The 16,921-nt window shown below is 36.9% G+C and overlaps 2 protein-coding genes across 3 annotated transcripts in view; one reads left to right on the top strand and one right to left on the bottom strand.

Moving 5' to 3' along the window:
• The window catches only part of LOC119067689 (homeobox protein OTX2-like), a 34,053-nt gene that overhangs the window by 1,532 nt on the left and 15,600 nt on the right, over positions 1-16,921 (bottom strand). For both annotated transcript variants that reach the window (XM_037170810.1, XM_037170811.1), the window contains exons 2-6: positions 16,455-16,504; positions 10,047-10,186; positions 8,954-9,105; positions 8,199-8,407; positions 929-1,031 (exon numbers count right to left, since the gene is read on the bottom strand). In XM_037170810.1, the coding sequence (XP_037026705.1) occupies positions 929-1,031; positions 8,199-8,407; positions 8,954-9,105; positions 10,047-10,186; positions 16,455-16,480 (630 nt within the window). In that variant the 5' untranslated portion in view covers positions 16,481-16,504. The remainder of the gene's footprint in view (positions 1-928; positions 1,032-8,198; positions 8,408-8,953; positions 9,106-10,046; positions 10,187-16,454; positions 16,505-16,921) is intronic.
• LOC119067681 lies at positions 4,307-5,822 on the top strand. Its single transcript, XM_037170796.1, has 2 exons — positions 4,307-5,619; positions 5,685-5,822. Exons 1-2 carry the CDS (start codon positions 4,459-4,461, stop codon positions 5,790-5,792), a joined length of 1,269 nt encoding a protein of 422 aa, XP_037026691.1. The 5' UTR covers positions 4,307-4,458; the 3' UTR covers positions 5,793-5,822.

The following is a 16,921-nucleotide window of genomic DNA, read 5'->3' as shown; positions in this document are numbered from 1 at the left end:
CGTACAGTTTCGATAGGTAAATTTAAATATTTTTTGGTTTCACTGTTGGAAGGCCCAAAAATGGGGCATTTCTTTGGGTATTTTCGAAAACATAACAAATTGGCTTCTCTTAAAAAACGAAATCTTACTATTTTCAGCTTTTAAATGTGTTATTCATGAATAATATTTGAATTTCTGTCAAAATTTTTCATTTACTTGCTGTATTTAAAATGTTAATTGTCTCCATACTCGAAGAAATGCCCAATTTTTGGGCCTTCCAACAGCGAAACCAAAAAATATTTAAATTTATCTATCTAAACTGTATGTTTGCTGGATGCGCTATTGAAATACCTACAAAATGAGCTATCACAACAATAGCTTGAAAAAAATTCACCCAGGTGAGATGACTTTTCCACTTACAAAATTCTTGAAAATTCCACCTCGGTGAAACTTGATGCTATACCAAAATGACGGTAAAACATTTTTTTAACTTTTTTTAATTTTTGTATGTTCTAGTAGACCCTCTAGATGCCGTACAGAGTGAAAACTTTGCAAAAGCATCTGTAGATTTTTTTTGGTTCGGACCCATAATCCAGCTATCTCGTGTTGCTCGAAAATTTTTGAAAAAGTGACGGTGCAAGCTTATATTGACTTAGAAAAAAAAAAATTTGCTGATTATTATTGCTAGTGCGAGGGTGAATCGCGGTAGGGCGGAACCCGGAATGACTAAAAAAAAATAATTGAAATCGACACACCCTACTAAATGGGAGCTTGTAGTGTCTTTCGTTTTTACCCGAAACAAGTTGATGAGAGCAAGAAGCTTGTATGCTTCTCAGTTACTGGAATAAATAAGTAGAAATGTTCGGTACATCGCTGTACAATTAACGGTTGAGATACCTCCGAACAGATGTGTTAAATGTTTGTAAGGTTAAAAGCATATAAAACTTACATTTGATGGCGTAAAAAAATTGTTTTGTGACACTTTATTGTAATTCGATGCATCTCGACATCGTTCCGGTTTCTCACAAACATCTTTGGAAGAAATATGTGCACTAAAACATAAATCATTTATCGATTAATCAGTTAAAATTGAAGATAAAATGTGAAGCATGAGCTGCAGATCCTTGTTTGGATTGACAATGAGAGGTAGGGGGAAACGCTCGGTGAAATTAATCGAGTTAAACAAATTTTTTGATTGGCTTGTGGCGTAGCACTCTCAAGCACAGAAGCTGACTTTGACGTTACTCAAATAGAGGGCTGAAACACGACAGAGTAAAGTTAACCAGGCAGAAGCGCTTGTTTGACTAGGGACCTGAATCATCTAGTAGCCCTTTATATTTTGCGAATAAAATTTTTCAATTTATGTCAGTGTTCATTTGAGTTCTTTATCATATAGTGTATTAGGTCCCTTATTTGACGTTTCGAAAATGAACCGCTCCTGCCTGGTTTATTTTACTCTGCCGTGGCTGAAACATCAAAATTGGCTATTCTTTTTCATACAATGGCTATAGGTCTCTTCCAAGGCCGTTCAAAATGTCAATCGTCATCCACAGAGAAGCCAACACAACCTCACTTTGAAGTTTTAACGAACAAATTTGTTTAAGTTGCGGTTATGTTTGCTTCTATGGATGACGGTCGGTTGTTTTCGGCCTGTCAAAATTCGTTTTTACCGTACGATGGAAGAAACCTATAAAAATAGAAAAAACAGTCAACAGGTGTGTTTTTGGCTATTTCAGTGATTTCTATGTTGAAACCGAGGTTGAAACATTAATAGATAAGTGTCATGTGCATTTGATATGTCAAATTAGTTGTTATTTTCACATGAAATTTTACTTTTTAGAGGTTAGCTTTGTGAAAATGACATTTAAATGCATAATATCAAATGCACTTGACAATGACCTTTGCTAAGGAAACCGAAAGTAAAAATGTCAATTTTGGTAGACGAAAGTAAACTTTATGCCACTCAGCATCATAATATGCGAAATTTGCAAACTTTAGATGAGTCTGTGGCATAAAACGTTTTATGCAACTCGTTGCAATAGTTATTTACGTCACAATGACATTTCATTTTCGCGTGACTCATTAAGAGTGATATCGCCAAATCTTCAGGTGATTTTTTTAACTTTGGAAACAAGCGGTCTCCGATTTTAATGAGTGATAGCTCGTTGGATTCGTCTTTCAATTCTAGGAAACACGTATCGTTCCAGATACTGTTCCAGCTGTAGAGCCTCCGGAAAGAAGGAAAAAATCTGCATTTTGGCACCAACTTTTTTTCCAACACTTCTGTGGGCTTGCAGCACAAAAGTACTGGGTTCATTTATATGTGGAACGATAGTGGGTGAGGCCAGCTACAACACCCCATACTCAGTTTCGTGGAACATTGAAGCTGCAGAGAAGGCGGACTCTCCGAACATTCACTACATTTTTAGTCATAACTCTCGTGGATCTACTCGCACCAAGCGGTGCGTATACTCTACCTGTAGGTCTTTCCAAGGCCGACAATCGTACAACATTACAACAATTTAAAATCATTTTTTCTTGAGTTATTGTCGAAAAACTGTTTTCGGTACTCTCTGACATGTCTTCACTTTTGAACGCTTTTCACAAAAAACAATTTTTTTTTAGAAAAAGTGAAAGATACGTGTTTCTTAGAATTGAAAGAGGAATCTAACGAGCTATCACACATTAAAATCGGAGACCGCTTGTTCCCCAATCACCTGAAGATTTGGCGATACCACTCTTAAGTAAACTTTCGTCGCTCAAAATTGACATTTCTTCTTCTAGAGGTTGTGCGGTTTTTTGCTCCTTCTTAATTTTAGTTTTTTCTGCTGGTTTTCGCGTTAATTATTGTTCTGTGTGGTGAGGATTGCGTGTTGGGTGCTTCTGAGTGCGTGAACTGTGTTTTTTCTGTGTTTGTGCGGGAAAGAGGTTGGTGATTTTGTGTTTTTTCCTTCGCTTGCGGCCGGTCGCCATTTTGATTGAAAAGTTTGCGTGAAAAATGGACGTCAAGTGCAAACGATAAGAATGCGCTATAAGAGCATCGCAGCCCAAGCATCAGTGGAGCGACCGTTGGAGGTCCATTGACGATATGAGACCGTTGGAGGTCCCCGTGGTGATCAAAAATGGTCTGGATTATTGAATTATGTGCAACTGTTTCCCGTGGCGTGGACCCTGGAGTTTCCAGCGTTTGCATTTTGGTTGTCCTTTTGTGACTTAAGAGGGTAACAGGGGCACACTGAAATTGTGGCCTGCGTTTGTGCGTTTCGAGGTTTTTGATCGCTGGTAACTCTTTACATGGTTCTTTTTTGGGAAGAGTGGAGACATGTACGGGTGTGTCGGTTTTGAATAGAGAATGTGATTGTCTGTGGGGGATTCATGTGCTTTGAGACAAGTGTGCCTATATCCCGAATTTGCGTCAAAGGTACACTTTTCTTAGAGCGCATGAATTTTCCACGGACAGTCGTATTTTTGTTCGGGGCTGGCGCATTTGTGCTCGGATCTATGTTTTTTTGCTTTTTTCGGGAAGGACTCCTGTGGGGGGTTGTCAGCGTTGAGGTTGGAGTTTAGTAGCTAGTCCAGCCAAGACTGATCGACGCGGTTGTTGTTCCTACTGGGTCGGTAGAGTAGGATGAGTCGCGTGCGTTTAAATCAAGGCGGTTACTGAGTACTTGTTGAAGTGCAGGAAGAACGTCGTCAAATCGCGCAGGTTGGAAGAGACGAACAGACGGCGATAACAAGAAACATGACAATAGCGGTGAGCCAAGTGTGTGGTAAGTACACTGGCGAGAGAGGTAATTCGACTAACTATATTGACTGATTGAAAAATTGCATTTGTAGCTAGTCCGACTGTCAGACCGAGCGGCGGCAGTTGTTGTTAGTTACCTCTGTAGCATACAGAGGTATATAAGTTCTAGCAACTTGAGTGGCGGCCCAGCGCTGCAGACCTTAGACTGGCCTGGGGAATTCTTGAGAGACAACCAGGACAGTCTCTGGACAGCTTGGATGGCCAAAAAGTAACAGGAAAACGCAACATGCTTTTCCCTTACTGTTCTAAGAGAGCCTGACTGGGACCAGGGCGTGGTCCCCAGCTCAAGATGTGAAGTCTGAGTCTGAGTCTGAGTCAAAATTGACATTTCTTCACTTTCGGATCTCGTATGAAGCACGAAAAGTACTTTATTAGGCTCACATCTAGAGCCTAATACAGGACTTTGCTCCTCGATTGTGACGTAAATGACTAGTTATGGCTCAGTCGAACATCCTATAATGGGTTCGATGTTTTTTGGTATATGTGTCAATGCTTGCACTCGACCACCATAGGTCGGGCACGTCTGTTGGTATTAACGATGGCTTCGTAAGAAAATGGAGAAAATTCCAGCTGTCAATCGATGTGACGATGTTTTAAAAAGACAATTAACAGTTCAAGTCAAAGTGACCCATGTGTGTTGAATTCGGTTTCCGAATAATTTTCATTCACTGTGAATGTTTGTGATGGAGAAAGTTGATTTTATTCAACAGAAGAAAATGTCGATAACAGTCCTCAACGACGACTGTTTACATAAATGTTTTGAATCTCTCGAAATCGATGACTGTATGAATGTTGCCGAGGTGTGTAAAAGATTTGCGGGAGTCATGCAGCCAATTTTTCGGAAAAAATTTTCATTACTTTCGCTGAAAATGAAAGATCAGTACGACAAGGATTTCATCGATCGTGTATTGTATCACATTAGTGATCATTTAAAGTCATTGGCAATCGGATCCGAAGGCAAAAGTGCTCACCTTTTGGCCAGATCAACTTCGAACGAAAACCTAAAATCGCTGATCCTCCGACATTGGAAGCTTAGCCCGACAACATTCTCATCCGAATTGACTAATTTCCAGCACATCAAGTCGATGTCATCAAATCAGTGCAATTTGCGGCTAAACAGAGATTTTTTCACGTCGTTCCGCAACATCGAAATCGCCAATTTCAGATATTGTCGAGGCGTTCACAATAAATCGATAACAAAATTTTTCGAGACAAACGACAAAATCAAAAGTGTTACCATACACTGTCTAGGCTTTCACGGGTTTCCATTGGGATCGTTGGCATTATTGCCCCGGCTGGAACAGGTCAACTTTCTCGGTTTGGTCGCTTCACCAGAATACTTGATACAGCTATCGCAAATAAGATCGCTGAAGCGATTGAAATTGTCAACTCGTCACCTAAACTCGAGCTATGTCATGGGACCATTGTTGCTCCATTTGGACTGGATTGAAGGTCTGGAGATTAAAGGTTTCCGAATCGACGAAAACGTTTTTGCATCGCTGCAAAAGATGCACAGCCTTAAATTATTTGGCCTGACTTTTCCCAGTATCTTCTTTTGGAAGTGGAAACCCGCTTTCACGTTACCATCGACTATAACGGATTTGAAATTGGAGTCAGTTCACATTTCGGCAAAGCAAATAGCTTCAATAATATGTGAATTGCCGAAGCTGCAGAAGTTCCATGTTAACGCTCATCCGCAGTCAATAATAGACAATAATAACGTCAAAATTGATGACTTCGAAACAATTGTTAATCTGATTTTTGATGCACTCGACATTGATGCCAGCAAACGCTACGTAAAAGTGACTTTGATCAATGCTAAATATTCCTCGGAGGTAATTCCGTTGTATATGTTACCAGTAAGGTTATAGTTAATTGTTCATGTGATTTCCATTTGCAGGAACTTCGTCTTGGAAGTCTACAATTTTTTGGAATTCATCCGAGTAAAAGCTGCTTCGGGATTGATTTTCCCGATTTTAATCGATTACTGTGTCCTGTATCTAACTAGAAGAGTTATCTTTTGTGTTCAAAAAATACACGCGAATTAAGTTTACTATTAACTGGTGCAGCATTATGCTTTCTGATCAAAAAATCATTCTACGGGGGCACATCTCGAAAATGTTTCGTTGCCTGTCTATCGTTGGTTGAAAATTGCATTTTTATTCAAAACAGTTTCAAAACCATAGTAAGTAAACAATGAAGCAACAGTCATGCAACAGATGATCTAGAGCGATACATTTTCGAGCGGTGTCATGGAACAATTGACCCATTCTTTTGGTAAAAGTGAACTGGTAGAAAAAAACGAGGCAATGGAAAATTTTTAAAATGATTAGGCGAGCATCCTCGACCATAGTAGCTGCATGGATACCCATTTGAGTGAGCTCAACTAACGTTTCTGTTAGTAGAAGAAGTATAATGTTAATCAGTCAAAAAACCCGTAAAGCGTAAATGTGACGCAAGTCCTTTATCTTACTTACAAAATAACTGATATCGCTGAGGGTTACTCATTGTGCGTCGTACGCAAAAGTTTTATCAACAAAAAATTGACCCAAAAAATTTGTGAAAGAAAATTTTACAACAAGAAATTTGCGTCACAAGTGGCAGATGATTCGGTTTTCTTTCGTTTACATTCTTTCAGTACATTTTTCAACCATTTTCCTAACAAAACGTTCCTCAACATCTGCCACTTGTGACGCAAATTTCTTGTTGTAAAATTTTCTTTCACAAATTTTTTGAGTCAATTTTTTGTTGATAAAACTTTTGCGTACGACGCACAATGCGTCACCCTCAGGGATATCAGTTATTTTGTAAGTAAGATAAAGGACTTGCGTCACATTTACTGTTTAAGGGTTTTTTGACTGATATTACCACTTTTGTAAGTATGTCATTTCGACAACATCAAAAAACATTATGAAAATTAAAAAATTCTAGAGAAGTCAGTCTGAATCCCAAAATCTAGAAACCAATCTTGGTACACCTCACTTATATCGAAAATAACCCAAATCCATCGAAAAATCCGATGGAAGTTAGGAAGTGCCAGAGGAATCATCTGTCATCTCAAAATTTAGGAACCAACCTGGGAAAACCTCATTCATGTCGAAAATAACCTAAATCCATCAAAAAATCCGATGGAAATTAGGAAGTGCCAGAGGAATCATCTGTCATCCCAAAATTTAGGAACCAACCTTGGAACATCTCACTCATGTCGAATATAACTCAAATCCATCAAAAAATCCGATGGAAGTTAGGTAGTGCCAGAGGAATCATCTGTCATCCCAAAATTTAGGAACCAACCTTGGAACATCTCACTCATGTCGAATATAACTCAAATCCATCAAAAAATCCGATGGAAGTTAGGTAGTGCCAGAGGAATCATCTGTCATCCCAAAATTTAGGAACCAACCTTGGAACATCTCACTCATGTCGAATATAACTCAAATCCATCAAAAAATCCGATGGAAGTTAGGAAGTGCCAGAGGAATCATCTGGCATCCCAAAATTTAGGAACCAACTTTGGAACACCTCACCCATGTCGAAAATAACCCAAATCCATCAAAAATCCGATGGAAGTTAGGAAGTGCCAGAGGAATCACCTGTCATCCCAAAACTTAAGAACCTAATGGAAGGTTATTCTTAGTGATCCCAACAACTCCCTACATCCCAAAACAACATACACTATTCATCACATTACCATGCAACAAAATATACAGCTCACACACACACACATACAAATTGGCTTTTATATGGGATTTGTATGGAGACTTTGAGGAGCTCCAGCTCCCAAGATATGAGTTTTTTCCAACTTTTGAAAATTCCATTCTTATTTTTGGGCCAATATTAGCCTATAATTTCAGGAAAATCTATAGAAACGTTTAGGAGTTGCTGGATCCACTTTTCCATAGGAACTAACTAACTAACGTAGGCGATTTCAGTTATCTGAAAAAACGAAATTTTGCTTAGTTTCATACAATCATCCATATTTCGAAGTTCAATATCTCGGCCAATGTTGAAGCTGCAGTAACGTGTGATAGCTCGTTGAACTCGTAGGGATTCATAGATTCCAGATATCCTAGTTTGGGGGTCGTTAGAGTTAAAGGGGAGAAGTCAAAAAGTTGCTGTAAATATGCTCCGCTGTCCTCAAACAAGTTTTGGTAAAACATTTTTGGTAGTGAACTTGCGTCACGCCCGCTTACTAACGTGCGGACAGGATGCATGGCCGGGCACTGCATATACTCTCATACTTTCAATTTACTAAATTTTGTGGATAGATTATGATCACCACACCATCGAAATTCGATTTTGGTGAATTTATTTGTATGGAAAAGGTGTGGTCCCGCGAATCTAATAAAATGGCGAAAGTATACAGTCTCGGAACGACAAAAATAAAAATTCCAATTTTCTAACGATATCATACCTTGTACTCAGTAATGGTGCTGGTATTTTCGCTTTTAATTTGCCTGGCGGAATTGTTCGTATTTTCCCGATATTATTTGTTGAACTTAATGATGTTGTTTCAGACGAATTATGTCGAGCACTAGTTGAATTTGTCGTATTATTTGAGCTGCTTTGTTGGTGCTGTTTCTGCAATTGTCGACACTTTGCTCTTCTGTTTTTAAACCAAACCTTAAACAGGATAAATGGTTAAATAGCTTAAAAATATGAAAGGTCAGTCATATGACGAGAATCGGTCTGAAAAAATTTTAAAACAAAAATTGGTCGAAATGTTACCGAAACACTCAGTACCGCGCTAAAAGTTAAATTTCGGAATTGCGTTATAATGTTATAATTCGTATAGCATAACAACAACAACAACAACAACAAGAACATCATTGATTTCGCTACAGAGTTAACTGAAGAAAGTAATTAATGTCGGGTCACGTATCGGAAACGTGACTCTGAATAATCTTATTTTTTTTGGTTGACATTTTGATGTTGTAAATGTGAATTTGCCATTTTTTTCGGGCTAATGTAAATGTGAGACTCATTCAATGAATAAAAAAAAAAATGATTTTTTCGGTCATATGTTGAATTTCAATGTGGAATTCATTCATTTGTCATTCTAATGTATACAATACGTAATGTCGCCTTTGGTGTCAAAAGCGATGTAATGTTGTATGTGTTCCTCGCTGCGACGATTAATTTTATTTGTGATGTCAAAAAAGCCATTACCTGTACTCTCGATTCCGGTAAGTTAATTTTCAGCGCAACTTCTTCACGCATAAAAATATCCGGATATCTAGTGCGACCAAATAACGATTCCAATATATCTAACTGAGCGCGAGTGAATGTGGTCCGTTCTCGTCTCTGTTTCCTCGGATTACCTGACGACAATCATTAGAATAAGTTTTGTTAAATTAAGTCATCAATTATCCCTTTCAAGTGCAAGAAACCCGACGAATTTCATACAAATAAAATCCCCCAAAATGCTAATTTCAAGTGCAAATAAAGAGCACATTTTTTCCCTCCGCCTTGCCAGAGACTAGTTGCAATGATTGTTTAGTGGTATGGTTTACAGCAACATTTTCATTTCAAGCATAGAAAATAGGGTGGATTATCGAATTTAATTTTCATTTTAATGCATTGCATACCGAACGAAATGCCATGGTGTACAACAGCAGTCATATCAACACAGTTGTTGTTTTTTTTTTCTCCTGTTATGTGTGTGTCTACGCTATTTTAATCACTCAATGCGTAGCACGTGTCTCCTCGAAACACTAACCAATCATAACGAGTGATCTTTAAAGCTTTTTTAAATGCTGAACATACAAAGGTTTTTTGGGAATATAATCTCAAAAGTTAATCTTGGACAAACAAATATCTCGGAGGCATCATCATTGTTATGACTTCATTAATATATCATGCGGTACCGATGAGATATATTTATTATTATATTGATTGATTGAGCATTACGGACATTTAGTCATTCAACTAATATGCAGCATAATGTTCTCACACTTGTTGTCAAATTAATTGACTCACTGTTCAATGGTGACACTATATCAGTGAATAATGAATGATTTTAAAGGATCATCGGTTTGTAATGAGGAAAAATACTGTGACCCGAAATACTGTCAACTCGGTTTGTGTATGAATGACTAAATATAGGAAGGTGACATGTGACACCTTAGCAAATTATAAGAAAAATGAAATTTAAAATTTTTACTCGTTTTTTAAGAGATACCCGATGTAAGTAGAATCTATTTAGGACGATTCCGACAGGAACTATGCAAATGGTAGAATTTTTCCCTAATTATAAAGGTACCTGGATAGCCCATAGAGTGTAATGTATCTACGGTCATAATGTATGGAGATGACTTCAAGTATGGCATTGATAATCCAGCTGGAGCTCCCGAGCTTGTGGAAGTTGCAAATGTTGGAAATCCTATATCTTCGGCTGTGCATCTGAAAATATAAAAAAATAATTTTTAACCGGTCATGGCACGTTGAAGACTACTCAGCAATCCACTTTACTCTTGGAATAATTAGACGCAGACCGAACGTTTGTTTAGAAAAGAAAACTGTTACCTTAGCATTCGCATCCCTCTGCGCATACCCTTTTCAACAAGCATTCTATTCGACATTACAATGCACGTTAAAGCATAATGTACAAATCACAAACAGAATTTAAGATTAGACCAACCCTCATTTCAATTGAACATATGCTATAGGTAAACGAACAATCGCCTACCAGATAAAAAAGAATCTAAAATTATCGTGGAACTGTGCTTGTACGCGTACATCATTAGGTACGTTTGGTCGTCAATTAAAAAAGAGTCTGCATATTGAACAAAGCAACAACAAATATATATATGAATCGTTAATGAACGATAATGCGTTTAATATTTATAGTAAAAATAAATGAGTATTTTGATAGAGAGAAGTTCCCTCAGATAACATCAATATAATTGAACAGATACGATAAATAAATCGTACTTCAAACAACAACCCGTTTGAAGGGGTTTATTTTTGCTTGTTGTGCAATGCACTCTGATTGTTATCGCTATTGCTTTCGACTATATCATTTCGACAAATCGAATAAATATATAAACGGCACCGATGGATGATTTCCCAAATTTAAAAAATTTCCTAATTGCGAAATTATTGTTGAACTTTTGAATGTTATCCCGTATTGACGATAAATTGTAGAGAAACGTAAACTCCTGTAAGAAAATCTAGGTTGACAACATTTTAGTACAATTTCAGATGTCAGCGAAAAGTACCAAATTTTTTGCGATACAGTCACAGCGAAAAAATGAGGATTTACGTAACCTCCTAATATAAGACCTTGAGGAAAGTGCTGTCTGAAGCTCAAATGTAATAGATTATGGGAAATTTAAATTTTCGATCACATTGTCCATTAAAATATTCTTCGTATGTAGTGATAGAAGACTGACTTACAAACAGCGTCAATCATTGACAGTCCTGTGAAAAAAATAGTGCTCAAATCTACAATCTAGATTTTTGTGCAATTGACATTTCGTCAAAAAATTAAAACATTTTGTGAAACAACTTCACTGCTATGACATTTCCGATATTTACCAGAAAATAGTGCGCAAAGAATGAAGTACTAGAAGCACCTCAATGGAAACGAACCTAATGCTACCAATGTCTGTTATAAACGACAATCATACAGCGTCCTTATAATCATTAAGTCTGTTACTTCATATCAAAATCTTTCACCTCATTATTTTTGACAAGTGCGTTGCTCTTTCGTCGTAATCTCAGGTACTTGAGATGGCCGATGGCGTAATACGCCGACCTTTTCGACCTTTTTTGCAGTCCTACTCTTAGAGCTTTTCGTCTCAGTTTAAGCAAAATTGGTATGTGCGAAGAAGTGATATGGATCGGAGCCTACAGTAATTGAGTTTAGTCGAGTCTGGATGTCTGCGCTGAAGCTGAATATGAATTTGAAATGAAACCTAATCTGGATCTGGGCGAGAGAAGGCAAGGCAGATTGCGGAAAACGGAAATGTTTTATGTTGAGATAGGAGGTCAGTCTTCGCAAATTGAGTGACAGTGAGTCATTCCTTGCAAAGTCATTTTCGACGAATTATTTTGTCATTTACTGTTATGCTTCACTCGCTGTTGATTACTTCAGCAATTAAAGTTTTGCTTATGCTGTTACTTCACTTGCAATTATAATTTTGCTTCGTAGATTCAAATTATGGTTTGTGACTACGTAGGTTCAGTTACGGTTTATGGCATCAAAGACTAGACTGTGTCTGTTTCTAATGTTTCGATTATAAAGCCGACATTGAAGCCAACTGGCTGATCTTTGCAGATTGAGTGCTGGCGAGTCATTCCCTGCAAATAGAGTTTCGTCATCCAGAATTGTTTATCGCACTTCACTCACTAAGAGATATTCTTTTACTGATTTTACTCAGTATTGTTGCTTCACAGAAGGTTAAGAAAAATTTTGAGTCAAATTGACTTCGATCGAAGTTTTTTCGCGATATTTCCGCATTGTTTTTCCGTTTCGTTGTTTGCCGGTGATTGTGGAATTTTCGCTGGCTGGACCGGTAGTGTGAATGAGTGGATCGGATGGTTGGTGACTGGATGAATTGCGTGGAAATCGTGAGTACGGCACGTGAACGTTTCTTATTGTTTTTTTTATTATTTTTACTTTTGCTTTTGGAGTTCTTTTCTTTTCTTTTCTTTGCTGCATTTTTTTGGGTGATTTATCAGCAGCTTTCCACAATTTTCCAAATTTTCCATCAGCAGATGGCAATGTCTCAATGCAAACTATCCTGCAGTTGTTCATGGAAAGTTTTGCTGCTGTCTTGTGTAAGAGGCTAGCGGAAGCAACTGAAGATGGTCAGTCCACTCTGACCTGTGACCGCCGCTAGTTCTCGAGGTCGAAACAGCTTTTTTCTTTTTCGCCACTTTACGTGATGTGCGGGAAAGGGAAGAGCTATCGCAAGTCATGTTTCTCCGAAGGATGTTTCCTTGAAGTTCAATAAATGTAAAAAGGAGTCTTGTTTTGGCTCGTTTTGATTTTCTGTGTACGGAAATTCGGTTCTTGCAATTTGCACCCCTGAGCTTTTCGTCTCAGGTTAAGCAAAATTGGTATGTGCGAAGAAGTAATAATTCGTCTAAGGTCCTACTCAATATTCTCATATTGTGATAAAGGAGATCAAAATTGTTTTAACTAATTTCGTATCGGCAATGTCACAGTACAAACTATCCTGTAGCAACTATTGTACAAAATACCCGATATTCGAACAGTTGCGGTATGTATATCCGAAACAGCAAGTTCTTTGTGACCGTGAAAGGTGGGTGAATCGTTCTGTCTTAATATGGCTGCCATGTCATGGCTAAACTAATCCAATATCGAACGACAAACGTCCAAAGCATTTTTTTTATGAAATATATTTTCATTAAAGTGGTAGAGAGAAGAAAATAGGTAATAAAAGATAAACTTAAATTTTTATATTATTTGTAGAAATATGCTCAAGTAACCATATATGAATATTATATTAGCGCTGTGTGTGCATACGATTCTCATCAAGCTTTATGGTGGACCACCATGTTTTTCCCATATTCTTGGTGTGTTTCTTTTTTTAATATTTAAAATAAAAATGTGCCAAAGGTATTAAAGAGACAACTTCCAGCATGTTTAAATAAATAAAAATTTATATTGAGTCCATAAAAGGGATTAAAAACAGAATTTTCTACAGAGAATTTGACACTTTTTGTTTTATTCGACATAGGAATTAGGTAGGTAGATTGTATATCAAGATATTTTATTGGGTGGCATAATAAGTATAATTTCCTCTTTGTTGTCATTTAACATATAATATTTTCGAACCAGTCACTTTATTCGATAGAAGAATAAAAAAAATTATTATCGAATTGATTTGATCTATTTTTCTATTCGTCTCTTTCGTCAGTTATTTTAAATCTAACGCTTATTTAAGTGGAATTTTTATTTTCATAAATGCTCTGCGAGTTGCCTTGTTACAGACATTCCTCTGACAAGTAAAAATTTATTTTCATTCGTCAGTTATTCACCGCCATAGCGTGATATATACATAAAATTGTCATGAATCAATGAATTCTACAAATAAATGGAAGAGATTAGGTAGGACACATTAAGTATAGGAAGAACCAGCAAAATAAGCAGAGTCCAGAGTCCATCATGTCCGGAGCGTTAGTGGAGGACTTGACGCAGTCTAACTTCCAAAAAAAGAACGATGAAATTTTTTTGAGACGCGGCAACTATATATAGGCGAGAATTTAAGTTTCTTTCCTTTGGCCTGTATCACCACAAATCCTATTCTATCTTATTCGCGCTTCAAATACGAGCAAAACGAGCTATCACTCGACTATGTAACTTTAAAATTGCCGGAGATACATCGTTTTGAAGTTGGTCATTTTGATAGAAATTAACGTTTTCCAAACAATCAAAATCTTTCAACTTACTCTGTATGTTTCTATCTGTCTATCTATCGACGGTCGATCTCGGAAACTAGTCAGCCAATCTCCATGAAATTTTGCAGGAACCTCAGGGTGGGCATAAAAATGAAAATGTGATACGCCATTACCCCAGGAAAAACCAGAATTTTGTTTTATTGGCCTCGAAGTGGTTTCTGAGTGTGGCTTTCGAGGGTCGGGAACGCGTTTTCGGCTGTAGCTTAGCTGTATTGAAACCTACAGAGGCGTGCGACCCATCAAATGAAAGGTATTCGTAACACGATTCGAACAAAAAAATAATTAAAAAAATCGGGGCAGATTCGTTTGAGCTAGAGTGATTAGAGTGACCAAATTTTGAGCTACTCGAGCGTAGGATGAAAGGACTAATATTTTTTTGGGTTATGAGAGATAGAGAATTACTTTCTTCGGCAAAGTCTCAGAGTTTTACGAGTAGAACAGGGGGGCATATGTGAAAAATGTCGAAAGTTGGAAATGGGTGGGTCAATTGGGGCTTTGGAGATATTTCTTGAATGGTGGAAGATAGAGAATTACTTTCGTCAAATTTTCGATTTTCGTCAAATTTTCTGAATTTCGTCAGATTTTGGAATTTCGTCAAATTTTCGATTTTCGTCAAATTTTCGAATTTCGTCAAATTTTCGAATTTTGTCAAATTTCGTCAAATTTCGTCAAATTTTCGAATTTCGTCAAATTTTCGAATTTTGTCAAATTTCGTCAAATTTTCGAATTTCGTCAAATTTTCGATTTTCGTAAAATTTTTGAATTAAAACTGTAAACTGTTATAAAAAGCAGTGTTGACTACACTTCTAAAAGGACTGATATCCCAACAAAAATCTCTTCGAGAAAAGTGTGACGCAGTCTTTGAAATACAATTTCTAAAATGAATGATATCGCTAGAGTTGACGCTTTCAGCTTCGTTACGCAAAAATTAAATTTTACACCCAATTAGTTCAAACAAGCTGGCTTAGGTTTTCTCATCATCTGCCAAATAATTTTTACAAAAAAAAATTTTGACTGGAAACAACCAAAATTTTACCAAAAAAATCTGCGTCGCATGTGGCAGATAAATTTTCTTGCTGGTCTGTTCCTGAACATCTGAAACTTTGCGACGCAGATTTTTTTGGTAAAATTTTGGTTGTTTCCAGTCAAAATTTTTTTTTGTAAAAATTATTTGGCAGATGATGAGAAAACCTAAGCCAGCTTGTTTGAACTAATTGGGTGTAAAATTTAATTTTTGCGTAACGAAGCTGAAAGCGTCAACTCTAGCGATATCATTCATTTTAGAAATTGTACTTCAAAGACTGCGTCACACTTTTCTCGAAGAGATTTTTGTTGGGTTACAACTTAAGTATACTTTTAAAATTAGAAAGTTGGGATGGTAGAATGATGAATTGGAGTGAAAACAAGGGAAGATGTATGTAACAACTAGATTTCTAAGAAATGATTTCTTTAATAAAAGAAGCTTTTTCAAACCGTTCGAATCATTTAAGCTCCTAATCAACGCACTTCAAGCATGAGTGTTACTCTAAATGGAGTACCGAAATGGGACAGTGTCTCTGGAAATCTGGAAAGTATTTTCATACAAAATAGTACTCTATTTGACAGCTGTCACTCGAAGCACTTTTGATTGACGTGCTTTTTTTAACACTTGTCTAGTTGCTATAGTCGACAACACGAGCAATTTTGTGTTGATGGGATCGGCATTTATGCTGCTTGCTTTTCTATTGTAATCTGATATTCATCACAGGCTAAAACATGGAAAACTGTCGATCTTAGCAATGCAAAAAGGATCATATGTTTTCGGCCTAACAGACCGCATATTGTAAATGATGATTGCAAATTTCGGTAGCCACTCACGTTCCTCAGACCTTTAAAAAGGATTTTTGTAGACAGATTTGATCTGAAATCTATAATAACCGTTGTTCTTAGCGTTCAAACGATCCAAAATGTATCTAGGCTTGGATAAGGAGACTTTATCGTTGAATACCCAAAATATTACCTTTTCAGACACAGGGAATCACATAGTTGGATAGATACGGGGAGGCTTAAGTGATGTGCATGGCGAATGGGAGTAGAAAGAAAGGATCATTAGATCTTTTTGTTTCGTGGTGTGGAAACAGACCATCCGAACTTGACAAATCGAATCAAAAGCCTTCATGAACATTAGCTATTTCAGCATCCAAATTGATTTTTAAAAGAAGTTGCAACGCGATAAAGCGATAAAAATAATCTTACTTACCCAGGTGCCAAAGAATTGGTCCACATTTTTGATATGCTTTCTCTGTAAATCTGTAAAACAAAATGGAAAATGCTAATTTTACGAATTATTAATCTATAAATGTCTGTACTATAAAGGCTTTACATATTTCTATCAATTATACCCATGTACAGAACAACTTTACATGACCTAGTTATCAATTTCATTTAACTTCTACGACTTGTACATTGATCAAGGATCGTTTCACTCACGGAAACTAAAAAAATGTGCCGACACATTTTCTGATTTGGGAGTTAGTGTGGTTTGAAATTGTTTCCACGTAAATTTCGTCTATCATTTCATCCCAGTTTAATTCCAAGGAATTTGATTGAATTCAAAAATTACAAAATCGATCTTAAATTTTACTATATGTCAGAACAATGGCGAGATATCATCGCCTATTTTTGTCGTGCTTGTACTTAGCAGATGTCCAAAACTTTCTGTAAGCT

This window comes from Bradysia coprophila, assembly GCF_014529535.1.
Source record: "Bradysia coprophila strain Holo2 chromosome X unlocalized genomic scaffold, BU_Bcop_v1 contig_128, whole genome shotgun sequence".
In the NCBI taxonomy this organism is placed as follows: Eukaryota; Metazoa; Arthropoda; class Insecta; order Diptera; family Sciaridae; genus Bradysia; species Bradysia coprophila.
Note: the sequence above shows the minus strand (reverse complement) of the source record. Positions and strands in the feature narration are given on the sequence as shown.

Coding starts and splice junctions, on each gene's coding strand:
- LOC119067681 (XM_037170796.1), top strand. CDS start 4,459: ATGTTTGTGATGGAGAAAGTTGATTTTATTCAACAGAAGAAAATGTCG. Junction 5,620..5,684: donor ATGCTAAATATTCCTCGGAG/GTAATTCCGTTG, acceptor TTCCATTTGCAG/GAACTTCGTCTTGGAAGTCT.